Here is a 26591-nt window from a genome sequence, read left to right as displayed (position 1 = left end):
CCCTAAAATAACTGCTTATCAACCAACTCTTCTTCCAGGTAACAATTATATGACCATCTCTTTCCTATGAGTTACCTAGCACTGTGATGATCAGGGTTTTAACAGGAACTATTTTCTTATTCTCTTATCTTGTATTAAATATGTTCACATGATAGGCCTGAAAATTATACTTCTTTGGAGAAAGTTGGGAAATCAGTAACCTGCAAAACACGCATTTATAACATAGGTAACTTGGCTGATCCTAAGATGCTGGCTTTCCTCCTTTCTTCCAGCTGCCTAATTGCATTAAAACTATTATATAAAACTCTATTGCCTTTTTTTGCTTGTTGTTTTTTGTGGAAGTAGTTGGCTGTAGCTGCCACGTGGAAATTACAAGCGTGACTCATCAAGGATCTAGTCTACTGTTATGGATAGAAAAGGATATAGTCTACAAAATATATATATATTTTTTTTTAAGTTGAAGCTTATTATTTGAAGTAGTTCTGAAAACCATAGTCATAAAAATATTGGCTTATATTAAATACCACGTAGTTAGTATTTGTGGAAGTTGCAATGCTAATAATATGCTTAGGGAATGAACTCAGCTTGTCTGCAGAACAGGTAGAGATTGGGCAACTACAGAGTAAGAATTATGTGATTAAGCCATTAATATTCATTAATGAATGATTAATGCTGCGATCTTTTATGGGAATGTGGACACCTGTCTATTGCAGTTTCAACCAGCTAGGATTCCTCGTGGCAGGCAGAGGTGAAAGACTTTCTATTCTCATTAGCAGTCATGTTCACCCTTCACTTCCTCCACCACGCCAAACAGTTTTATTGGCTTTTTTTCTGTTATCTTCTTCCAGTAATTTGCCTCTTCATGACTTGTTTGGCAGCAAGGGGCAAACCTAAATGACTGTTGGGACCACATCAGCAAATGTATGTATTTACTTCGGTTATACCTTCATCCTAGTCAGAATACATGTAGAGCTATGAAAGGTGCTTATGCAAAATGGTGCAGTAGTTTGACTAAAAGTAATTTGTTTTATCCCAAACCACATTTTGCATATTCCTATTCAATTCTATTTTTAAAAGAAAATTCCATGATTGAAATACACTGCAGAAAATGTTTGTGGGAGTAAACGAGCCTCGTCACATAGGCAATCAATAGGGAGATGTCTGTTTGTATATGATTTTACATATTTGCAAGCAAGCGGAGACATCCAACTACAAAATACTGCACCATGGGACACTGTGTAGATATCTGATACTTTCCAAGGGATCTGGGGTCCGTAAACTAATGAGTGCTCTACATGTAGCCATATATGTAGGTTTTTCACCTCTGGTGAATATGGTAAGGATAATTTACTTCACTTAATAAGCAATTAAGTGCAGTTCAATACAGCTGACTCCTGTAAGTTAAATATCCATTTTACGTAACTCTTTCAGGACACTGTATGTGAGAGAACACAAACGAGCAGAAATTGCTCATGCAAAATGTGAGAGGGGACGACAGCTTGTGTGCGATGCCTTTCAGTGCTATGAATTTCATTTCATAGCACTTTTGCTTTTTGACAGGCATACTATCCAGGCTGGGGCAGGTTGCAGTCAAAAAAAATCTAGGTTGGTATGTAACTTTGGCGCTCAGCGTGGGGGATGTCGGTGAATGCCGCGATCCCCATCGGTGTGCATCGAGAGCTTGGGGCGCGTGAAAGCTGCGAGTGCTGCAGCCAGGTCGGCTGCAGGTTGTGCGTGGTTGGGCACCTGCAGTTGTTCAGGGCAAAGCGGAGGGGAAGGCAGTCAGCAGAGACTGAGAAGCACCTTCAGTTGGAGGTGCAACACTTGTAGGGCTTCGGGACTGAGTCCACACCACAGTGGTGACCATGCTGGGGCTTGCACAGATGGCCATGGGAAAGGACAGTAGGATGTACAGGCACTATTTCCCCCTAACGCTTCTGTGTACCTCATGCAGAAATTAGGCACAAACTGCCAGGGAGCCATCCACCTTTTGGCCATAGATGTTTCCCTTCAGAAAGTCAGGCACTGGTATTTTCATTGCCTTGCGGTCCAGCAGTTACTGCTAGCTGTAGATGGCCCCTCACAGTGCGGAAAATACTGCTCAAATTCTGAGTAAAGCGAATTTCCTGACAGTGCCGCTGCTGCGCGGCTTCTCTGCATCACCTCCAGCACGGGCGGGAGCTGATGAGTTACCCAAATGGCTGTAGAGTTGTCAGAAATACATATTTACAAAACCCAATCAGCCTGATCTCCCCAAAGAAATCTGATAAAAGAGAATACACAGCCATGCTGGTTTTACTCTGCTGCCAGGTCATTTCTGTTTGTGTTGCACAAGAGCCAAGCCTCAAGATTTGGGCCCATATTTCCTAATTTATTTTGAACAAGAAAAGATTGGAATGGAGACCTTAGAAGGCACCGAGGCAGCATGCCACACTGGAGAATTTGTTTTGTTTTGCAGCCACTGAGACCGCTGCTCGAGAGTTAATTCATGGTGGGGGTGAAGAAACACAGTCCAACTTTATAACTATTTGTCTTATTTCAATGTAACCTAGCACAAAATGCATTTATATATATAAAAATACAGTGCAACAACTTTATTAAGGATTAATAAGCTTTATTAAGCATATATTTGTTTGCTGAATGTTGACTAGAAGCTATGAAAAATGTGATGTTACTCTTGCTGCATGTTTAAATGATTGCCTGCATATGTATCCATGACAATATCTATTCATCTTCTGTTCTTTATATATGTTTTTATTATAAATATCTTTCTTCTAGTGGAACATTTTAATATCAAAGTTGACACAGTGAAGTGCAAATTGGAATAGGTCAAATGAAAATCAGATATCTGTATCTTGAATTCATTCCAAGTAGTTGCGTATTGATAAGAGAAATCTGCTGCCTATATGCCAAGACGCAGCAGCCCTCAGTTACCCGTGCTTTCTAGTTACAGCACAGGTTCCACGCTCCACCTCCCAAGTCTGCAGTAAATACTTTACCAGACATAGGTGATACACAGAAATTAAATTAATCTGTGTTGCAGGGAGTTTGTAGGGCTTAGTACATATATGCAGCTTCAAGAAGACAGTGATTTTCCGTAATCATTTATCTCAAGCATAGGAAGCATATGCATGATTATATAATTAACAGAATATTTGTTTGTCAGTGTTTGGTTAGTGTGCATAATAATATCATTATTAGGCCTTCTGTGCTCCTGTATTATCAGATTGTTATCTCCCTGCTCCTTTAATTCTCTGTCTCTGCTTTTTAGATTAATCACTTTGTTTTACTCTGAACATTTTAAGGGTTTTTTTGACCATGAAGGGAATGGTTTGTGACACCAAAGCAGAAGTTATTTTAGAACAGATTCTAATCTTTTTGTTTTCTTGGTGGTTGTTACTGTCATATCTGGTAATCATTCTTATAAAGTGGTGTTTTAGTCCCGAATCTTGTTCCAAATCATATTTTTAAATATCAGATCTATTCTAACCAGCTCTGCATCCCTCAAATTATCTTCCTTTTTCTCCATCGCACTGCAGGAAGCGTGCTGCCAGCTGAAACTCCCTCATCTTCCATGTTTTTCTTCTTTAGTGGTCAGTCTTGCTAGCTACTAAAGTTTACTGCAACAGACTTTCCTGGAAAAGATGAAAACTGATACAATATTGATATTTTCCATTGCGCTCAGGAAGTTTAAATTCAACTAGTAAACACCGTCTTTCCTCCAACGGTTCAAATGTATTGGGAAATAATTCTTTTTTCTTTCTTTCTTTCTTTCTTTCTTTCTTTCTTTCTTTCTTTCTTTCTTTCTTTCTTTCTTTTTCTTTCTTTCTTTCTTTCTTTCTTTCTTTCTTTCTTTCTTTCTCTTTCGTTCTTTCGTTCTCTTATTTTTTTTGGAGGGACTGAATAATATTCTATCTATCGTCTTGGAAAAAGATGGGTTTCTAAATAAACAACCCGCAAGACAGTTATCCCTTGATCATATGTTATGGAAGATGTCATCTACATTTTCCCTTGTTTTTCTTTGTGAAATGTGTTTCTTGTTTTTTCCCCTTTTAAGCACTCTCGGTAACAATCTTAGTAACCTTTTTCAGGACATGCAACATCTGTACAACTTTTCATGTTTCCTATGTATTCCACCTCCACTTGCTCTGCTCTGAATAATAGCATTATGTAACACTGTACTCATGTTCAAGCATTGCATTTCTTTGCTTCTGAGATTATAATCTATTTTGTGTGTTGCTGAATATGATAAATATTTCATGTATTTCACCGTATTACCTTTTTTTTTTTTTTTCTGTATGCTGTTTCTGCTTACTTGGGTGAATGTCAGCTTGTTTCTTTACCCGGTCCTTATGCATTCCTCTTGTTTTATAGTAGTACGTGTAGCGATAATTCTGCTCTTCATAGATTTATTGATTTGCCTTCCCTTTGCTCAGAGCCCATGCTATTTTGCGTACTCTACAACTGTTATCAGTCTCCCCGCTTGCCTACTTTTGCTGCTGCGTCAAGTTTGTATGTGCAGGTCGCTAATTTTTTTTAAGTTGCTCCCCTAACTGTTTGGGCTTTATACCCGCCTGCGCAGCAGTTCGCATTTCTCTGGTTGGTGATGCAACGCCCCTTGTTAGACATAGCGCCTTCAAACACCATGCCCTTTATCAATAAAGAACTTTAATTTTTCTCTTATCTCGCAGCCTGTACAAACTTGTTGCGTTCAAGTTCGGCTAGTTGGGTTACTTTTTTTTTTTTTCGTGTTGTTGTTGTTTTTCCGAGTGCATTGTGGGAAGAAGTTACGGCTGGCTGCCGGTTATTTCTGCTGTCAGCGCGCTGCCACCTTCCAGCCCTCGCCTTGCGCTGGTGGCTGCGGGTCCCGCGGGGCGGAGGCGCTGCGGGGACCCCTCTGCCCCGGCCCGGGCCCGCCGCTCGGGGCACCTCGGCCCGGCCCGGCCCGGCCCGGCCCGGCCTGGCTCAGCCCCCTCCAAAACCCAGCACCGGGGATGACCCCTCCCGGGACGGGGCTCCGTGGGGGGCTTCTCCCAGGCTTTTAGGAGAGCCGGGGATGAAGAGGGGAGGGAAGGAAGGACGGGGGCAGAAGTTTGCTCCGCTCCCCCTCTCCCCACGGCCCCCCCGTCGCCGTGCACCTGCCCGCGCAGGCTCCGCGGGGCGGGGCGGGGGCTCCGCGCCGTGCCCACGCCGGCAGGATATTGTTCGGCCTTCATCCTCGCCCCTCCTCCTCCTCCTCCTCCTCTTCTTCCTCCAGCAGCCCCCCCACACACACACACCGCCGCAGGCCCCCATCTGCCGCCTGCGGGGGGGGGGGGGGGGGCAGCTTGCGGCGGTGTCTGCGGGGCCCGGCGCGGCTCGGCACGGCTCAGTACGGCACGGCTCGGTTCGGCACGGCACGGCGGGCATTGTGCGCGGCGCAGGCAGGGCCGCCTCACCCGCAGCCAGCTGGCTGCAAATTCGTGCGCGCCCGGAAGCCGCACGCCCTCTTCCCCCGGCCCCCCCCCCCCCCCCCCACGAGCCACCCCCGCGCACCTCCCGGAGCCCCCCCCCGGCCCGGCCCGGCCCGGCGCCCCCCCTCGGTGCCACCACCTCTCCTCTCCCGGCCCCCCCACCTCCAACCTCAGCTCCCCGGCCTCCCCTCCCCCATGCCTCTCTCCTTCACCACCACCTCCTCCTCCTCCTCCTCCTCTGCCACTTTCTCTCTCTCTCTCTCTCCCTCTCCCTCCCTCCCAGGACGCGTCGGATGATCCGGGGCCGCCGGGGAAGGGCTCCGGGCAGCAGCGGGGAGGCTGCGGGTTCCTCCTCCCCGTTTCGGGGCTGTATTATTAAAAAAAAAAAAAAAAAAAAGCGAGCCGGTGGCCTCGGTGTTATTTTGTATTAAAATGAGGAGGAGGAAGAAGAAGCAGCGGCGGCAGCGGCAGCGAGCGGTAGCGGAGAGGAGGCTCTGAGCAGGGGACGGCGGCGGCGGCGGCAGCAGCAGGAGGAGGAGTAGTGATGAGTCAACTAATAATTTAATGGGGACAGAAACAGGGAGAGAGAGAGAGAGAGAGAGAGAGAGAGAGAGAGAGGAGGGGGGGAGAGATAGAGAGAGCAGAGCCAGGCAGCTCCGTCCGGGGACACACACACATACACACGCACACACAGACATAGAGCCGTGTAACATCCAGCAACAACCACCAAACCGGCCTAAATAGCAGCCCTCCTCAGCCAGCCAGGGGAAACGAGCATTAAAAAAAAACAACAACAACAAAAAAAAGCAAAAAAGAGAGAGACCAAAAAAAAAAAAAAAACCCAAAGCCTACCATTATTATTCTTTTCCAATTTTTTTTTTTTGCTGGTTTGGTTTTTTGTTGTTGTTGGCTTTTTGCAGCCTTTCTATTTTATATTTTTGCCCCCTTCTTGCGAGTAACTCTTCTTCGAGTTCCCAGTTTTTTTTATTTTTTATTATTTTTTCCTTCGCAGAAAGAGAGCCAGGTTTTGATTTTGATTTTTTAATTTTTTTTACAGAGGTTTTTGTGATTTTTTTTTTTTTTAATTACAATTTCTCCCGGTTTTGGACTCGGAGGGGGAGTGAAACCTCGTCACTTTTTGTAGTGGTGGTGGTGTGCCTTGTTGTGTGTGTTTCCTTCCTCCCCTCTGTTCTTTTTCTCTCTCCCCTCCTCTCCTTGCTCCCTCTCCCCCCTCTCTCGCACAACAGCCCCCGGTAAATGAGAGGAGACAGGTCCTCTCTGCCTTTTTTTTTTTTTTTTTTTCCTCCCCGGACCGCAAAGGCGAGATTAAAAGTGGCATTTTAGTGCCTTTTCCTGCAATTTTCTCGACACTTTTTTTTTCTCTTTTTTTTTTTTTTTTTTTTTTTTTATCTCCAGTAGCGATCTCTGGGGCTGAGGTTTCCGCAGAAAGTTTGGGGGCTGTTACGGTGTGTATTTTGGCGGAGGGGGAGGGGAGCGGGTTCCTTCTGTGTGTGCTGCTCCTCTGGGTGCCTATTGGAGAATAATAGTGTAAGTGACAACCTAGAAGTAGACTTTCTGCTCTTCACACTGGATAGAAAAGCTGCCTTTTTTTTTTTTCTGCTTTGATTTTTTTTTAATGACCCCCCCCCCCCCCCCTTTCTCACTTGCTCCTGTACGCATTGGTTTTATTTTTGAAAGGATAGCTAGACTTAAGTCACCCTCCACCTCAATTTAAACCTGGTACTTTATTTTTTTATTATTATTATTCTTAATTCCTCGTTTCGAGCGTTACACTTGTCTGATCAGTTCGCTCTCCAGCTCCTTCTTCTGTTGCTAAACCTTGAAAACGGGCTCTCTCTAAAGATATTTACTATATTTTTTTTTCCCATTGCCATTTTTTTTTTTTTGCTCATGGCTACTCCGTTTCTCGCTCTCTATTTTTGCCCCTCCCCGCCTAGAGGAAAATAGCAACAAGAAAACAAGGCAAATAAGCGAATATTAGGGGAAGTAGCCCTCAGGTCTGCTGCGCCCCCCCTGCTCCCCCCCCCGCTCCCCCCCCCCCAAAAGGGGGGACCTAGAGAACATCAGTCTTGAACTTCTTCCTCTTCAAGAGCTCGGGCTGCAAAGGAAACCTCCTTTGTTTTTGTTATTTATATGCTGTCAAGTTTTGAAGTGGTGAGTTTCGGGTCGGTTTTGCTAATTTCACTCCGAAAACTGCAGTGTTTCTGTTTCTAGATAAGTACTTTGCTTCTTTGTCTCTTTAAAAGGTCACAGCGAAAGCTTGGCCTGGATTGCCAGAGCCATATGGAACGGATAAGTGCGGAGCCTCTCGCAAATGTGATTATGGGGTTTTATGGGGGAGGGAGGGAAGAGGAGGGGAAACGACTGGGGAGGGGGCTGGTTCAGGAGGAGAGGGAGAAATAAGATAATAGCGGCGGGGCTCCTCCATCGCGACAAAAGGAGACGCGGCACCGGCTTCTCATTGAGAAATCGCGCGGTGGGGCCGTACGCGTTACGCTGGGAAACCGTGCCTCGAAATCGGGCTCTGCTCTGAACGCCTGTGCCGAGAACTTGTAGTTGTGAAAGATGCCGAAACGCGAAACCCGGGGAAACTCTTGGCCTGGAAGCGGAGGAGATAATAGTTCCTCCTCCCTGCAAACCCTCTCTCCCTGGGCAGGCCACGCTGGTTGTTGCTCATCACTATTCCAGGCTGAGGTTTCAGTGAACTTTAGCCTTGGGCATGGAGTTTAAATGAGTAAATTAGGTGTTTTATGTGCATGTAATTTTGCTTTGTAACATAAAGCTTTTTACAAGATGACTAAGCGGGGAGAGGATGCCGATGGGTGGGTATTCTAAGGCCAAGCGAAAATGACCCATTTGGTGTTTTGGTTGTAGTCAGGGTATTAACTGAGCTGCGATCTATCACTTTTATGCACTGTACATGATGTAGTGCCATTCTGACTCATGATGACTAGATACTTTTTGTAGCAAAGAGCCTTGGTGCATTAGAGTGCTTCCGAAGTTGCCAAAAGTGGCGAGGATTTTCTCGTTCAAGGGTTCTTTATTATTAAACACCCCTTCCCTTTATTTTTTATTTTTAATCCCCTTATTCTTGAGAGAGGGCAGCCTCAGAAAAGCAGCCCTATAGCACGTTAGCATCATCAGAAACATCAGAAGATGTTAATGGTTTGAGACTGTAATTCTTTCCTTAGACTACAGTTAACCCAGTAAAAGAAAAAAAAATACTCTCTTCAGAAAGTGGCTAAAATAGGCATGTTTACCATTAATGAGAGACACGACCTAAAACAGATGGGATCAAGATGAATGGGAAACCTTAGCATGTCACCTTGCAGCATAAGGAAAAATAATGATTTTCTAAACTTTAGCTATTCGCTGGCATTCTTTAGGTTGCTTGTAAACATTCGCATTAATACATTACCTCTTTCTTCACCATATCAGGAAAAACAATGCAGTGTTCACTGCAGAAAAAAATAGTTTACAGAATTGGCATATATACCAATGACATAGAATAGTATATATAAAAAAATAAAATCCCAAGATATTTAGACTTTAATAGCTTTGCTATGAATTGTGCAGAAAATGTGTTGAATTACTAGGCAACTGAAAGAAAGTAGCAATTATCAGATTCGCACCAGTCTTTCTAAATATGACTTCCCCAGTATTACTATTTGTGCTCGGTAATGTAAATACTAGTTCATAAATTAATGTCTAGTCACCTGTCCTTAGTGATTATCTTATATGCATAACATAATTGTGAGTGTAGTCACACCTTTTCTCTGTCAGAGAAAGGTAGGGTAAAATCCCTAACAATCATAACAGTATTGATGAATGAAATCATAACCAGAAAGATGTCTCTGTTCTCAGCAACTGATTGCCTTTCTACTTGGTAAAATTGTTTCTGACGAGTGACAAAAATCCTTGAAACTTACTCTGTTATGTTCTAGGCTTGGGGGATTTTTAATGATTTCAGTGGAATTGTTATTCGTGGACCGAGGTTTCAAAAGTTTATAAAAAGGGAAATATAAGCATGCTAACAAATACTTTTCTTAATTTGCTATTGAAATTGCTTCCGTTTTGGGGTTTCACGTAGCTGTGCCAGTGTGTAACTTTGCTTTGCATCACCAAGGGATTCTTTATTTTTAAGGGTTTCAAATGTCTTGTCGAAATTGTGATTTTTTTTTTCAGCATTGTGTTTTGTGAGATGCTGATTTTCTTCCTTTTTTTTTTTTTTTAAGAAAACAAACTAACGGTTAAGGCTTAACACCTTTAAATTTTCATATGCTTATCTTGAACTTTGCAAAAGTTGATAAACTTACTGTATAAAATCAGTTGGGCAACTCAAAAGCAACCACCTCCCGCCACTGCTTTCTGAAGTTGAATGTAAAATTGTCAAATTCTCTTCTAATTTTTATTTTCAAGGTGTGGGGGGAAATTGTGAATGGCCAGTCTTCTACTTCACTAATAAATCTGTTGCTTCCTCAGCTAAAGTTTTAACAATCTCTCTATTGTTGTGCATCCATTTTTTATCAAGTAGATTGAGAACAGTTTCAGGAGAATCTTTTTCTTTCTCTCTCTGTCTGTCTCTCCCTCTTTCTTTTTCTCTCTTTAACACAATGAAAACACCCGGGTTTAATAACAACCCCTTCTGTGAGATTTGTAACAATAGCTGTGTTGGAGCACATACCTTGACAAACATCATTTATAAGAGTCTTAGTACCTCTCAGATTTATAATAACTATGAAGATTTTTTTTTAAGGGGTACTCTAGTTGGCTTTTTAAAAAAATAATTCCATCAGATTACAATGTGATCCCTCTGTAAACTGGGGTATGGGGTCATTTTTGGAGAATAAGTTTGTATCTTTTAAAAAAGGCATCTTCTCCTAGTTAAAATAGTTATTTGTTCTTCTTTATGAGCTTACGATACATATATATCTCTGTACATGTGCAGGCTGTGTACGTATACATATGCGCACACGTGTACAACATATATATTTTTTTTTTGAATCATGGCAGGTGATCTTTAGAGGCGGGACTGAGTATGGATCATTTGAACGAGGCAACTCAGGGGAAAGAACATTCAGAAATGTCTAACAATGTAAGCGATCCGAAGGGTCCACCAGCCAAAATTGCGCGCTTGGAACAGAATGGGAGCCCATTAGGAAGAGGAAGACTTGGAAGTACAGGAGCTAAAATGCAAGGAGTGCCTTTAAAACACTCTGGACACCTGATGAAAACTAATATTAGAAAAGGTAACACTTTTGTTAATTCTGCATTTGAGAAATATGAATTATAATATGGGGGGGGAGAAGCATACTTTTGCAGACTCTACTTCATTTATATTTCAGGATTAAATCTCCATTCTAAAATACTGTATATTCCCAACTCTGATATAAATCACATTTGGGAAATGTAAGCTTCATGCTTGGGTGGAGCATCTTGCTTTACAGGGTGGAGTCTGATTTTTGTTAAGGTAAAGGCTAGCTGCCCTGATTAAAGCAAATTCCTACATTGAAATAGAAGTAATGTAATGTATTAATTCTTTGAGAAAGCGTTGGTCTCAGAAACGCAAAAACATGTAAGAGTAAATACCGAACCCCTGAAACAAATTCTCGCCTTTCCTCTTAATGATGGTCCAAGCTTGGAAGGGCAGCACTATTTCCATAACAGTTGCAAGTTGGTTGAAAGGAGAGTGTATAAATCTTTAGGTATCACATTGGAAAAGTCATTTATGATGTCAATCTTTGCAGTTTATTTTCTTAAGTACAATTCATTATTGAACAATGAACAACTTGGGTGTCATATTTTTCAGTGGCTGGTTTGCTGTAATTAGACATTTACACAAGGAAAAGGCACATTTAGAATCACTGATGTTTGTATATGGATGGCTTTTGTTTGCATTAAAAATACTTTCAATGGACAATAATCTATAAATTTTACATACCATAATATAGAAGCCTTTTTTTACCATGTTCTGCAGGCTTGCTAATTTAAATCAAAAGATGTTGTATGTAATTTGGCATTTGTATTAAAACAGCCTCTACTTTTCTCAGTATAATCAGTATATGTTTGTAATCCAGATTTTTCTTGCATTTGCTAAGCAAAGTGCAAAATGCAACCAAGACTATTAAACGCACAAAGTTAGAAGGCAGAGGAATTTCATTGTGTCTGATGCATAACATTTATCGTACAATCATTTATTTTTTCCTCGGTTTGGCGAAAACAAAGAATATATTGATCCTGAAATGAACAGACACAGCAGTCCGTATTGTTAGATCTTTATCTATTAAAAATGGAAAAACAGCACTTCAGCAAATTCTTTGGCCTCTGCTCATGATTACCCTATTTATTGATTGTTTGCCAAGAATGTATGCATCTTAAGAAAGCCAGGGTAAGAGCATTAAAAATATAATTTATTACGGCTTTTCAAGCAGAGTGCATTAATATTGTACAGTGAAGCAGTGGGGCTATATAAAAAGGACTTTCTGACGCCTGCAAACATATAAGTTCCATAAAATCCTAAATAGGAGATTTCAGCTGTCTCTGGTATTATGTGATATTTGCACAGCAAACTTTAATGCCAGGACAGTTTTAGACAAGGATTCTACAGACTTCACTGCTCCTTATGGCAGACGTGCTGTTTACACAGACTCGTAAACCTTCAGCAAAAGCTCTAACACTGCCTTCAGGTTTAAATCATGCTGTATTTTTAGCAGCGAGCACTGACCAGTGCTCTCCCCTTTAATACTAGAAGGTTATGGAGTTGCTGCACTTGGAGGTCTTGCCAAGCACTAGCAGGAGAGATCAGCCAGCTGAGGTTGTGCTCTCCTGTACAACATTTTTCACATTAACAGAAGGACACTAGTGACAGTTTGCTAAAAGATTTAGTAGCTTGATTTGTAGTCAGATGATACCTGTGTCACAGTACCAGGATCCACCTTTGATAAGCTACACTGGACATCAAAATTTGGCCAGGAGCGTCTCCTGTTTTGTTTAAAGTACTACATTTTTCACAATGTTGTAACTCCTGAGATCGCATACCTCTCAAAAACTGTGCTGACATGCAATGCAGTACCTGTGCATTGCTAGTTTTGTGTCTGATCATAACCTGATTTGTAGGAACTGATAAGGAAAAAGACAAATCTGCCTTGGCTGTTTTTGAGCGTATATGCAGTGTTTGCTAAAATGAAGCTTTGTTTACATTTCATCTTCAGGTATTAGCGGTGAAACCACTTAAGAATTTTGAGCTCTTTCTTTCAGTCAGATGGTAGTAGGTGAAACATCAATTGTAAGAGTGTGAAAGGAAGTGTGGGGGGAAAAACAGCCAAAACCTTTCTGCAGATGAAGTGTGTGTGTGTGTCTGTTGGAAAGCTCTTCACAGCTTAATTAAAACCAATGAAGAAATCACCAGTTTGCACGTACTGCTTTTGCTTTGGTCTTCTCTCCCTTCCTGACCAGTCTCGCTGAGATTTAAAAAACAAGACACAAACACACACACACACACACACACACACACACACAAAGAAAAAAAAAAAAGCTCCTTCCTGCACTACATAAATATTGGCAAGCTTTTAGTCTTGTCTTTCATGCTGAGCCTATTGGGCAAACTGGAGTGAGTTTGTGAGCTTTTCCAAGCAAGCCTGAAGGGGTTTGTTTGCCAGAGATTGACTCTCTGGTGAACAGATGTAGTTTAAATATACAAGCTTAAAAGGTATCTTTTTTTACCGTGATTTCTTGCTAGATGTTACGGTACAAGTCAGCGGACGTGATCTTAAAGCATTTCTGTTGTCAACAGTAAATCTTCCTTTTCAGCTGCAGGATGCCTTGTGCACCGGAGCAGGTTAGGAGGCTCTGTCAGTCTAGAGGGCAGTGGTTATAGAGGCATTAACATTGTAGGACTAATTGGAGTTCCTGGGTGCCCTGTTAAAATAACCCTTGTCATCATTTATGCTAAAGATGATACCCCTCTGGCAGGCTGCCATAAGGCGGTTCAGTACATCTGCTTTTAACCCTTCGGCTTTCTGTCGCCGGGAGATCCTAACCTGGGACAGGGCCGGGGCGGAAGGCCACGGGGTGAGGTGCCTCTGGCAGGCCGGGAGGGGTTCTCTCAGCATCTGGAGACCCGGCTGCTGGCGGGGATGATTTCCCCAAAAAAGCCTGGGTTGTTCGTTAATTTTCCTGTCTGCTGTCAAAAAGGAATTAAAGGAATAAAATAAAATCCAAAAGGAAGGGAAAGAGGTGGTTTGCTCAATATTCTGTATGGCAGAGGGAAGGGTCTGTCATGAAATGCTACAAAACTAGAAATTAGTAATTAGTTTCAGGCGTGCCGAAATAGCAGTGAACACCAGGAATGTTGAATGCAAGTGCATGAGGCAACAAAAAGAAAGCCCAGGCTGCAGGTACGCTACTCAAAACTGAATTGAAATCACGGTTTGTTTCTTAAAGATGTGAGTGAAAGCAGTGCTCAAGTGCACTCAATGAATGAGGCATGAATTAGTGTTAACTTTTGCCTTGTTTCCTCGTGTGCCCTTTTCAGAGCAAATGTATAACATGCGAGGTGATTTGTTGTTGATGCTGAAGGTAATGAAATATTTTTGGCAGAACTGAGAAAGTTTTAGTGTTAACGAACAAAATTATGTGGCTGGTACTAAAATGGCATACACTGAAGACATCTGCAGTGTGTATTTAGGTTCTCGTGCTGCCTGCTACTCACAACAAATCAGGCAGGACAGAGAGAATCAACTTCTCTTCAGTCAACCTTGTGATTTCTATAGCAGGTAATTCTTTCATCTGTACCCCATCAAGGAAGGTAAATTTGCATTTCTGCTTTTCATAGAGCGGGGTGTTTTGCAGAACTTTCTCTTTTTCGGGGAGGGCAAGGGGAAAGGACTCAGGGAATATGTTTATCAAATATTTGTGATGATTCCTGATGCCTCGTCTGCCTGTTCATACAGGTTTTATTTACATAATGCTTTGTAGACCCACCTACTCTACTATAACTCCAGTTTAATACGTGAAATTTGTTGTTTTTTTTTTTTTTTTTAACAGGAAGTATGCTTCCAGTTTTCTGTGTAGTGGAACATTATGAAAATGCCATTGAGTATGATTCTAAGGAGGAGCATGCAGAATTTGTGCTGGTGAGGAAGGACATGCTTTTCAACCAACTGATTGAAATGGCATTGCTATCACTCGGATATTCTCACAGCTCTGCTGCCCAAGCAAAAGGTAAGTAATGTTAGGAAATTGTACAATGAATTGTGCTTGTTTGGGGGGTCCTGGGGGAGGGGCAGGATTTCTTTCAGGAATGAGATGCAGGTTTCACTTCTTAAACTTCTTGCAGATTCTGTCTCTGTTGTTGCTTTTTTTTCTTAATGTATTTTTGTTTAGTTAGCGCACGTTTTGTTCATGTGGAATGTTGAGGTAGACACTTTTTTCTTTATTTTTTTTTTTAAGAAAAAAAGACTTCAACTGAATCATTAGTATGCTTATTGACCTTAATAATCTGCTCCACTGAGGATCCACAAGGAAGTGTAAAGCATATTTGAGCAGATGGACTGTTGAGAGTCAACTTGCATTTATGACTGAATATCCAGCTCTGTTTCTTTTATTTTGTTCCTGATGATTTTATAGACTGCAAAGTATTTTTTTAAACTCAGTCCTTGCATTGCAAAATCCTTTATAATTTGTTAAGAAGGGTAACTACTATATTATGTCGTATTGAATTAATCATAACTTGAGGAAAATATGCTTCTATGTGTATTTAAAAATCTCTACTATAATGCATTTGTATAATTTTACAATACACATAAAGAGTGCCCTTGGTGATGTGTGAGTAGGTGTTCTGTTGGTTTTTTGTTTGTTTGTCTGTTTGTCTGGTTTTGTTTTGTTTTGTTTTGGGGGGGGGCTGTCTGTAGTTTTATAGTGTCAGATTTAAGAAGCTAGAAACAGAAGTGCCAATCCTGTTAAAATTGGTTATTTTTTTTTGCCCCTAGGAATTAACAGGTACATTACTTTTTTTTGGTTTTGTCCTCCTTGCCCTCCCTCCTCTTCCAAAAAAAAAAAATATATATATATATACATATATATATGTATATACCCCACAGGGCTTATCCAGGTTGGGAAGTGGAATCCAGTTCCACTCTCCTATGTGACAGATGCCCCTGATGCTACAGTAGCAGACATGCTGCAAGATGTGTATCATGTGGTCACACTGAAAATCCAGTTACACAGGTAAGTTGCATACCAGTTCTGGGAAGTGAACTGTTACTTGTCAGCTCTCGTGGTTAATATTGCTTGTATTTAATTCCCGCTGTGCTGTGTGCTCAAAGTAAAAAGGCTTATCTAAATTCCTTTTTAGTTACCCTAATTCTTCTTTAACTTACAGCATACTATTGCAGAAAACTTTTATAGCTCTGATACATAGATTTTCTTTGGATATCTCATTAAAACTATATTGCATTTTAGTCAATTAAATGATGCATTACAAGAAGGCATTTTACATAAAGTTTACTTAAGAGAAAAATATTTTTGCATATCATGAACAGTACCATCTGTGTGCATTTTGTAAAAGAATGACTTGCTCACACTTATTGTTGCTGTCTAGGTTCTTAAATTTCACGGTAACAAAAAAGGAAAAAAATGGTTAATATATTAATGCTTTTCATGATCAGTCGTGAGAAAGCATTACACCTTAAATTGTTTTACCAAGCGCATCAGAGCAGGAAGGTAGAAGTAACATGAAAAAATAGTCGCCACATGCAGCTGATGTATAATTCATGCATCAATACAGCAGATGTGTTGTATAAAGTAATTAACTAATCGGAACAATCAGGAGACCGAGAGCAATCTCCAGATGCATCTGCTTGATGCGCAAAATGAAATCTGTCTGTCTTAAAGGAATGTTCTGCAGCAGGATGCAATCTTGTAATAATCCCTTTTCTAATCTGTGTTTCAAATAGTTGCCCTAAACTAGAAGACTTGCCTCCTGAACAATGGTCTCACACAACAGTAAGAAATGCTCTGAAGGACTTACTGAAGGATATGAACCAGAGTTCATTGGCCAAGGAATGTCCCCTTTCACAGGTACTTAGCATAACATGTAATAAATAATAAAGCACTACAGGCAACACTGATGTGAGATTTGAGATTTCTACAGACTGCAGCAAGTAGTATCCGTGGAGTGAATCTGCCAAAAATGCAAATTCATTTGACCACTTCATGATCTTTATAAATATGCCTGATTCATTTTGAACATAGTCTTACAACATTTCCCATGGGGAGTTGTGAAAGGTTGTTTACACCACACTAAAATTGTCTCACAGCAAACTGGATTTTAACTGGTTTTTGTCTTCAGTCTTTGAACTGCTTTGATGTAACTACTTTTTTCAAGCACATGTGTTCAAGATGTTAAAAGGCTCTCTACTTACTGCTGTCAAAAGTACTATTGAATCTGAATGCTTGTTAGATAACCTGCAGTAGTTTTAAATGCTAATTCATAAAATGAGACAGTCCTTGGCATGCTATATGAGAGGGGAATAAAGAATAAAGCTCTTCGGATGATGTGTTGTTGTTGCAAACAACCAAAGGAAAATCAGCCATTTATTAGTTCTAATCAAAATATACCTAAACAAAAATGAAGTCTCAATTTATGCATTGCTAAATATTGAATTGATGGCTTCCTGAAGCCTTAGTCGTATTGTTCTTTTCTGTCATTCTTTTGTCGAATTACTGGGAGGGAGCAACTTATTTTTCTATGCAGTACGAAGTCCACCGGTGTCGTGGTGGGAACTTCATATATACTGTTACATTTTAGATTTTAAATTGTATTTTATTGTGGCACAGTGGAGACAGAAATTCAGTGTACAAATAAATGATGCTAATTGTGGTAGGGAGAGGAAAAAGGAAGTTGAGATATTTTTATAGGAATTTTATTTCTCTTGCTCAGAATATTGGAGTCTTTGTCTCTGAAAGACTTCAGTTAATCTATAGAGAACTACTTGCATGCTCTCTCTCTCTGTCTTTCCAGTGGATATATTAGCAGTCTGTTTTCCCATCACTTTTTTCCCCTATGGTTAGATTGTTTTCAGTGATGTGGCTTCAATATAGGAAGTTTTGAAGTGGAAATAATCAAAATTATCTTCACTGGTTGCAAACCATTCTAGTAATATGTCTGCAAAGTTATCTTGTGCGTACCTACTATAAAAGCATGTGAGCTTTTGCACTGCTGGCTTGTGGAGGCTGCGGGATAATTTGGGATTATTCTCCATTTTAGTCTAACAGTGCTAGTTTTTACTTGATAGTGATGGAAAGCCAGTAAATTGTATAAAGATGGAACATTTCATTTATAATTGGGATTAGTGTTTCACAAAGCAACTTGTGTATATATGTAGATGATGAAGTGGCAAAACAGGAAAACAGTTTTTAAAAGAAATACTTCATTGTATTCATTCTCTATAGTACTGGAGAAATTTCAGTAACTACTATTTTTAAAAGATTTTTTTAAAAACAGTACTGAATTTTTACATCATAATTTTAATGGACAAAAACCTTGCCTAATATCAGTCCTCAAAAACAGCTCCTGAGATTACCAAAACCCCAGATTACAGAACTCTTATTTGAGGCTTTGTTTGCTGTTTTTGCTGTTTTGCACTTTTTTTTTTTTTGGTAAAAGAATATATTTAAAGCCATGAGATTTTTTTTTTCTGTTGTTTAAAGCATGCTAAGTACTTTTGTCATCTGTTTATCTTCACCGGTGCTGCAGTGGTTGGGTTGCTTGGGAATTTAAATAGCTTCTGCTTTTCTTTTTGTAGTCCATTTCTTTAAAGACCATATCACATTAAGATTAAAATGTGTTTATTTAATCTTAACTTTTGGAAAAATAAGTGGTTGGTCAAGATCCCATCAGTTGGTCTAAATCTTCCTGCTTTCCTCCAGGAGCAAGAGGGAAGACATGTTGGTCTGACAGTGCCTTTTCAAGTGACTCAATTGATATGAATGCTTCCCGTATTTGCTGAAATAATAACTAATTGTACATTGCTCCTATGCAAAGGAGACTGATTTAAAGTGTCTGTGTTTTGTTAAATATATTCAAGTTTGTGAATTGCTCGCAATACTGTGCTGCCGTAACAGAGGTGAGAAGTAAGAGCAAAGCAGAAGGTGGAGGGCAATTTTTCCTTAGAGGATTTGTCAAAATGCCAGCATTAGACCCTTGTGAGAGAAGAGCAGTGGTCTCTCCTCTTATGTACTTCCGTGGGCATAGGTAATGCCATACGAAGCGCTTCATCACAAATGCAAACTAATGCAGTGACACCATACCATAACTTATTAACACAGTTATGGATATAATTTATTAACCACAGAAAAATGACTCAAAGTGGAAACGAGATTAGTTATCGTTTTCTGTCACTGTCATTAGCAGTACTCTGTTTTGTGTAGGTACAGAGGATTTGTTAGAGAATATGTAAGCTGCTGTGCTCAATGCGTGGCATCTCTGAAGCCTAATTTAAGCATGGAAGACTGAGAGTCATCATCGTCACTTAGAATTTACCTTTTTTTCTTATTTAATCTTGTATTTTGTATATTAGAAAATTGCTCTTATTTATGTAGAATACCAATATTCTGTGAACTGCAAAAATACGAAGCACGCTATTTCTCTCATGCAAGTATATTTAATGGCTTGAAAATATATTAGCAGAGAAACTTTGAGATCCAGTTTGCATTAGAGTCTAGAAACAGCATCTTCTACTTCTGGGAGTTTTCTTTTTTCTTTTATTTTTTCTTTCTTTCCCCCTTTTTTTTTTTGCCATTTTCTTCCTCATTTAAACTAAAACTTTGGGGAGTGTAGATATGAAGTCTTCATGCCTTCCTCAGTACCACTACGACTCTTGCTCCTGTTAGGAGAGTTGAATACATGGTCTCTTTTGAAGTTACTGAAGCTGTCTCTCTCTACCTTCCGACAGCAAGGTTTACCACTTACTATAGGAACCCACGTCATAGGGACATGAATTGGAGTCCTTGGGACAGATTGGAGCAAACACACAGCTCTCAGTTGCCATAGAGTTGAAAGTATAGGTATCAAGATTTATTCTCAAAATTTCTTATTAAGAAGGCAAGGTAAAAGGGTGCTACAAATTTTGCATGGAAAAGCCAAACCTTTTCTGATTTGTGCTCTGCAGTGTATTTTCATGCTTTTCCTTGGGTTTGCAGATTTTATTGCTAGAGACTAGCAGCATATGCAGGTGCTGGGTGAAAGACTTCTTGTGTTTGATACGCACGACTCACTTCATTTCTGCTTCCTCTCCACATCTCTTTTGATGGGGAAGGCAACTTGGAATTTAATCTAGGGCTCAATTCTGGGCCATCTTGTGCATTCCATTAAATTGGTACATCTCGCAAGTGGCTTAGATCTCATTTCTCTCCTGTTTTGGTTCTTCAGTCTCCAAAGAGTTGTAAAGAAGTTGTTCTACCATCAATTCTTATTTCCAACCCCTTGCACTGAAGCTCTGCTCTACCTCAGGCTGTTGGGAGCTGCTCTAAAGTGATCAGTCAAGCAGGCCTGTTGCATTTATTTATTTAATGTTAATCATACCATCTCTCTGCTCAGCATTAGTTCTAACATTTCATACTTCATTTTTACAGTTTTGCTGTGTTTTGGGTTTTAGTGCTCAAGTTTCTTATTACTTCTACAGTTAAAATAACTGAAATACTACAGATCATATCTATGCTGTCATTAATAAGGAGGGTTTTTTTGTTTCGTTTTGTCTCTTTCGAATTAGGCTGGAAGTTCATTTGATTCTGGAACAATCGCACTGTTGGTGTGTTTATGAACTTTTAGATGTACCACTTGAGTTCCTGTTATCTTTTCCATGAGAGGGAGATAATAGGTCACCTACCAGACTAAGAGATTGTAGAGATTAATTAGTTTCTGGGCACAGCTTTGAAAATATGGCAATGATCAAATGACATTGACTTTCTAACTAGTATTATCTCCCTTGAATTTTTTCTACGAAAAGATTTTCTGAATCATTGCTGTTAGTATTCACAAACAGGTTTGGGTTTTTCACTTTAGTGTTTTTATTTGTTTGTTTATCGAACAGCTGCAACAGCACTTGTGAAAGCAAGGAATACTTTCCCTTTCCCCACAGTATCCCGAAACATGAAGGTGGTCTTTTATTTATTAATTTATTTTCCTTCCTTTTTGCTCATCCTTTGAAACTGTCCATACCTAGCCTAACTCTCAGGACAACCAATAGCCAGCGCATTATAGATGAGAAATTCCAGGCTTGATGTATAGCAGAATCTCATGGTTGCATCTTTTTAATGTATTTTGTAGGAGACATGAAATATTTCTGTGGAATATATCTGAAGTCTGTGGTACTTATGGACATAGTAATTTATATGCATTCTATTACTATTTACATTTATTTTGAAGATCTTTGTGTGCCGTCCCTGTCCCCCTCTCCCCCCTTCCCCGAATATCTTTTACATAATTCTGCAGTTGATGATCGGGGACAGATACATGCTTGCATTCCATAAAATGTGTGCACCCACCAAACAAGTGCTGGTATGATACTGAAGTCTGAATGGCTCTGCACTTGTGATAAATATAGATGCCTTGACTGCATTTTGATCAAACTTCTGGTGCTGTAGTGAATGATTTTCTGCATATGACATGGGCACAATGTATATCACATACTTTGCTCTTTGTTCAAATATCCTGCCCTGAATTTGCATGCTGTTTTATGCAGATTTCATGCAGATTTTATATGATCTGGCAGAGATGCCAGGAAGAAAGCTTGCTTGGAACCTAAGTGTTTCTCAGTTTACCTGATCTGAGTGTACCTGGCCATCATAGCAAACAAGCAGCATAATAGCAATATAGAAATCCTCTCACATTTCCTGGCTGCTGTTCTGACAACCTGCACTCCCACCCCCATCATGACCAAAAAAAAAAAAGTTGCAGTTGCTGAAATTAAAATTTCCAGACCTATAAATAACCAAGGAATGAGCTATTAAGAGTTGCCAAAATCCATACGTTTTATGAGCATTTCTGAATTCTTTCTTCACAAAACCGAAAGGTTATTTTCTGCCCTCCCCTTTTAATTTTACTTGCCTAGACCTGAGACCAAGTTGTTGGGTTTCTTTTGCTGTTTGTGCTTCCCTTCTCTTTCCTCTCTTCCTCCCCTCTCCCCCTCCCACCCTCCCTCCCCCCCTAATTAATAAACTCAGTAAGGAATGCAGCTTCTTTTTCTACTTTAGATGTTACTGTACTTTAGGTTTTGAAGATGTCATTAATTATTTCAGGGAAGTAAATCCTTGAGGGCCTGGGCTCAGGTCTTGGCAGGCAGGTCCCTTCCAACCCACCCCTAGTTGCTCAAAAGCATTCCCTCTGATGTCTCTTCAAGCTGACAAGGTATCGGGATTCTTAAAACATTTTCAATTAACTGTTAAAATTTGTGCCCATGATTTTTAGTCACCCAAGTAGGATGGGCATTTGGAGTGAAGTACTGAGCCTATTGCTGATGGGATGAGGCAGATGAAATAATAACATTGCGACAGAGGGGCTTCGATCCCAGAGCTGGCCTTGCATGGGGCTGCTGGAGCCTCTGTTTCAGCTCTTCCGCAAGACCCAGCCACAAGACTCAGTGTGGTGCTGGAGGCCCCGGGCACTCAAGGTGAACCTTAGAGGTACACTGTATTTAAGGGTGTTCTCAGGATACTCAACTCTTGTGTGTAACCTTAAAAATATTTTGTCTTCTACCTGATACCCTTTATGTGCTGCTGGTTGACCTCACTAGTGTTGTATTTCTTTTGAGGATAGTGAGTTCAAAATTCAAATCACTTAATCTTTTGATCATTGATTTATGTTCTTTAGATGTATCTAAACACTCTCAATGTTAGAGTTATATCAATCTCAAACTGTTTTCTCTGGGCAGTAGCTACTATAGGAGAAAAGATGTAGATTTTTTTTTTCCTGCCTCTTCATTAGGTAAAATTATGAGGATGTCAAAGTCCCTTTCCACACCAATTATGGGGCCTGGACTTACTGTGCAGGGAGGGAGGCAGGAAGGAAAGGGAACATACCTTTTTTCTCAAATAAGTGCAGTTTATGGCTTCAGAAGACTCTGTAACATGTCAACAAGTCCCTAAGTATCTATCTGTGCTGTCATGAGGTCGCGTGCTTCTGTAAAAGAGAAGTCCAATAGTGGGATGGTGCTAGTGTTGATTTCTTTTTTTTTTTTTTCTTTCTTTCTTTCCTCCCTCCCTCCTTCCCCTTAATTCAGCTGTATGGAGGAATAAGCAGTTGTTTTCTGCGAAGCTTTCCTGTGAACAAAATACAAAATTCATGTTTTTTTAGGGGAATAACATTTTTGTGACTGTCCTCTCCCCACTTCATGTGTTAACCACTTGGTATTGTGTCTCAGCAGTTTTGAGAACTGTGTCATGTGAGGGATTATCTGTATCATATGACCTTTAAGTTTTAGGGAAGTGACAGAATAAAAAAGGAACAAAGCACATTTTCTTCTGATGCATTTTCCTTCTAAAATGTGTATATGTTGTAGAACTGAACCCTACTCAGCTTCTTTTTTCACTGCCTCAGTGGTCCTGAGAATGGTATATAGAATAACTTGCATTTTAAATACTTGTTATAATGTTCTTCTTTTTCATTTTTCCATATATATAAAAACATGTTTGTTGTTGTTATTTTTTCCCTTTTTACAGCTAGCTGGTAAAGAGTCAGCAAAGTAATGCAGTGCTACAAAATTTTGTATTCATTCATTCATACTTCTTAATGCAGTTATGGCTGAGTGCGAACCCTATTTTTTTTTCTGTAACTTTATTAGAGGGTTAACAAGCCACTCCTCCACTGTTCTTTAAAGCAAGATTGCAAATAAGTCTTTTTTTTCTTCTTATTGGCAAATTGTTGGCTGCAGAGTACTGCACAAGTATAAACAACATGAGAGATCCTTTAACATAACATGAGAGAGCCTTTAGTCGCTTTGCTCCCTAACTTTGGAGCTCATTGCCAATTGAAGTAAGGAAAGCTCTGGCTGTTGGGACTTTTAAATCTAGACTTAAAAGTTATTTGTTCTGTTTAGCATTTTTAAAATGATTCTATTAGGAATTGTATGTGCTTCAGTTTTAATTTTAACTCATAATGATTGTAAAGCACCCTGGGATGCTTGCATGAAGGGCGCTACAGAAATCCAAGATTGTATTGTACTGTGTTGTAATGTATTGTATTATTACATGGTGCTGGAGTTGGACCACGGACAATTCATATAGAAAGCATTTGAATACTTAGCTAAAGATAAGGAGAGTATGGATGGGGGGGGTGGCGGGGTACTGTCTCTTCTTGCTTCTTTTCCCCCTTTTCTCTGTCAGTTATTTTATTAAACTAAATTAACATGGCAGCTATTCCCTAAGAAATGCCAGTATAATTTACTGCTGCAGAGGGGCTCAAAATGTAAACCAGATGATAAACTAAAAATAAAAAAGTCCACATTAAGATTTAATTGCACTTCCCTTTCTATATTACGTTCTTATGTAAAATACATTACAAAACAGTACTTTCTTTATCACTTCCTTCACTTTTAACTGAATTTCATTAACAATAAAGAAATATATTGTCTCTGTTTCGGTAATGTCACTTGACAGTTAATCCCTTAACTTGATGTACATGTCTTTAAGATTTTTTTTTATTATTTATTTTTTTTAAAAAAGAACATGATAGCACTGACTGGAGCCAAGTATTGCACAACCATGTGATTTGCAAGTTTCCCAGCTCGCAGCTTTGCCAGTGCAGGTCAATTCACACCTGCCACACTTATGCCATTCTGGTCCTCATGTTGCTTTTCCTCAGTGATTGTCAGAGGTAGGGAGAGTCGTGTATGCGGCTCGTTCCTTCCTCCCCCCCTCCCCGCTCCAAATGTGTGGTAAACCTTGTGCACTGGAAGTGTCTGCTCAGGAATTAAATGGAGTTTAATTTCTGTCCATTAGGAAACTGCTATCCACATCGCCAATTAAGCCTTCTATTTAAAGGGCAAGTAGATACGTATGTCTAGGTCTTAATCACTGCTGCGATGGGTTTGCGGAGACCTTCCCCGACTGGTTCAGTTATTACTAGCAGTGGTGGGAGGCATGGATATCAGTGCGGTTATAAAACCTACCCGAAAGCTGAGCAAATTCTGTAGGTGCTGTAGCAGTGCTGTCAGCAGATTTAAAGCCGAGGTACATCTGCATCAGGGCAAATGGTGATGTAGGCATAAAGATTTGTCTGGAGAAGATTACTTGAATTTATAATAATCTTTTACCAGATAAGAATGAAAGCAAGGCAGGACCTACTCATTGAGAGGTGGTGCCAAGAGATGAGCACCTCTCACCTTGTCAGACCAGACTCGTGCAGTTCTTGGCTCTAATCACAACTTAGAAGAGCTATGTTTCTCAAAAAGACCCTGAGCAAAACTCTCAAAGCTTGCTCCCTTCCCTCCTCCCCCCTTTTCTTTTTTTAATTAATAATTGCGTTCTTTCTATTTATTTCCAAGAGACACAGTAGGAAAACCTAAGGCAAGGGTGAGCTTTGTCTCCCTTTCCTTGGACACTTCTTTAAGAACAACACAAACAGTATCAGATTCCTCTGGTGCCTTGCAGCAGCTATCAGAGGACAGGTTTTTCAGGACATCAACAGCCTCAGACCTGCCTCACTCCAAGACATGGAATAAACGAGTCAAAAAGAAAAAGTTCTGTTCCCCAGGGGTGGGAGCACATGAAAGACTCGACTCTCTTCATATATGCACGTCTCTTACATCTCTCTCTTTTTTTTTTTTTTAAGAACTAAGGTTTCCTACACTGAGAGTTGCAGTTGTTTCGTAAGCTTGTGAAGAACAATTACCTAAATTTACCTATGTGCTTGGTGAGGGGGAAACTGTCCTAAAGCATAACCTATTCCTGGCTTTGCCACCTTTCCAAAGGATTTGATAAGTTTTAGCAAACTGTCATAGAGAAGGATGGATTTTGTGATGATAAAAAAACAGAGACATGTGTGAAGGACATCAGTGTATATATCCTTTCTAGAGATGGAGAAGAGAGTTCATCTCTTTGAAATTTACCTAGCATCTGTGTTTAAGTCAGTATATCTAAATTCTCCCAGAATTGTGGGATTTTGTATGTATCACAATAAAATCTCACTAAAATATACTTGCCAGCTAGAATGTCCCCAAGCCTTTAAAGCTGTGTGCACTGTTCTACACATTTTGTAAGGAGTAGCTTTGTGTGCAAAACCTCATCTAGCTACATTTTAATCTGAGTGATAACTAAGATGATTTTCAAACGGGTAGAACCTCAAAGTGCACATGCCTATTCCACGCAGAAAGCTAGCTGGAACATTTTTCTTCCAAGATTGTTGAGTTTTACATCTTTTTACGAACTCTTCAGAGCATCTAGACTTTTCACAAACTCTTAACAATGAAAGTCAACAATGCAGAAGAAACTAGTATCTTGTCTAACACAGCTGCTTAAAATGTCACTTGCATATGATTTTGTTTAGCAGAAGTAAAGAATCCATAGCAAATTTCATTCTATAACTCCTTTTTCTCCTGATAATTCTTTACATATTTTCCCTGGACAAAGAAGCTTGTTCATGTGCTTTTTTGCAGGGTAAATATCCTCATAGAATTGGGGTCTATATGATTAAGAATAATCAGAAGTACAGGTGGCTCATAAAGAGGTATGAGGCCTGAAACAATAAATCTGACACTTAACCATTTAAACAAAGGATAGGCAGGGGATGTTACATTTGTCACTAGAGGGGTATTTAAGCAAGCAATCAGAGACATAAGAGATGCACTGACTAGGAGCTGAAATCAATAAAGTTCAAGCTAAAAGCTAGTCATATGTTTAAAAAAAAAAAGTACTTATCTAGTGAAACAGATTACCATGGGACATGTTGAAAGATCCAGTACAAGAAGTCTTCAGATCAATATCGGATGTTTGCTCTAGCTCAGCCACAGGTAACTTAGCTGAACTCAGAAATTGCTAGATGAACTTCTAGGGTCTGTTTTTATGTAGAGTCCAAATAGATGCTCAAAATTGTCCCTTTTGGCTTTAAAAATCTACAAAATC

General features: G+C 40.0%; 1 protein-coding gene across 9 annotated transcripts in view; it reads left to right on the top strand.

Moving 5' to 3' along the window:
- The window catches only part of SATB1 (SATB homeobox 1), a 93398-nt gene that overhangs the window by 11866 nt on the left and 54941 nt on the right, over window positions 1–26591 (top strand). For 3 of the 9 annotated variants that reach the window (XM_040547322.1, XM_040547328.1, XM_040547327.1), the window contains exons 2-5: window positions 10488–10723; window positions 14520–14696; window positions 15575–15701; window positions 16430–16553. In XM_040547322.1, the coding sequence (XP_040403256.1) occupies window positions 10513–10723; window positions 14520–14696; window positions 15575–15701; window positions 16430–16553 (639 nt within the window). In that variant the 5' untranslated portion in view covers window positions 10488–10512. Of the gene's footprint in view, window positions 1–853; window positions 922–5679; window positions 7629–7687; window positions 7791–10487; window positions 10724–14519; window positions 14697–15574; window positions 15702–16429; window positions 16554–26591 lie in introns of those variants that run through there. The other 6 variants (XM_040547331.1, XM_040547324.1, XM_040547329.1 and 3 more) reach the window with 5 other exon arrangements.

The sequence above is a fragment of the Cygnus olor genome, chromosome 2, assembly GCF_009769625.2.
Source record: "Cygnus olor isolate bCygOlo1 chromosome 2, bCygOlo1.pri.v2, whole genome shotgun sequence".
Taxonomy (NCBI): domain Eukaryota; kingdom Metazoa; phylum Chordata; class Aves; order Anseriformes; family Anatidae; genus Cygnus; species Cygnus olor.
Note: the sequence above shows the minus strand (reverse complement) of the source record. Positions and strands in the feature narration are given on the sequence as shown.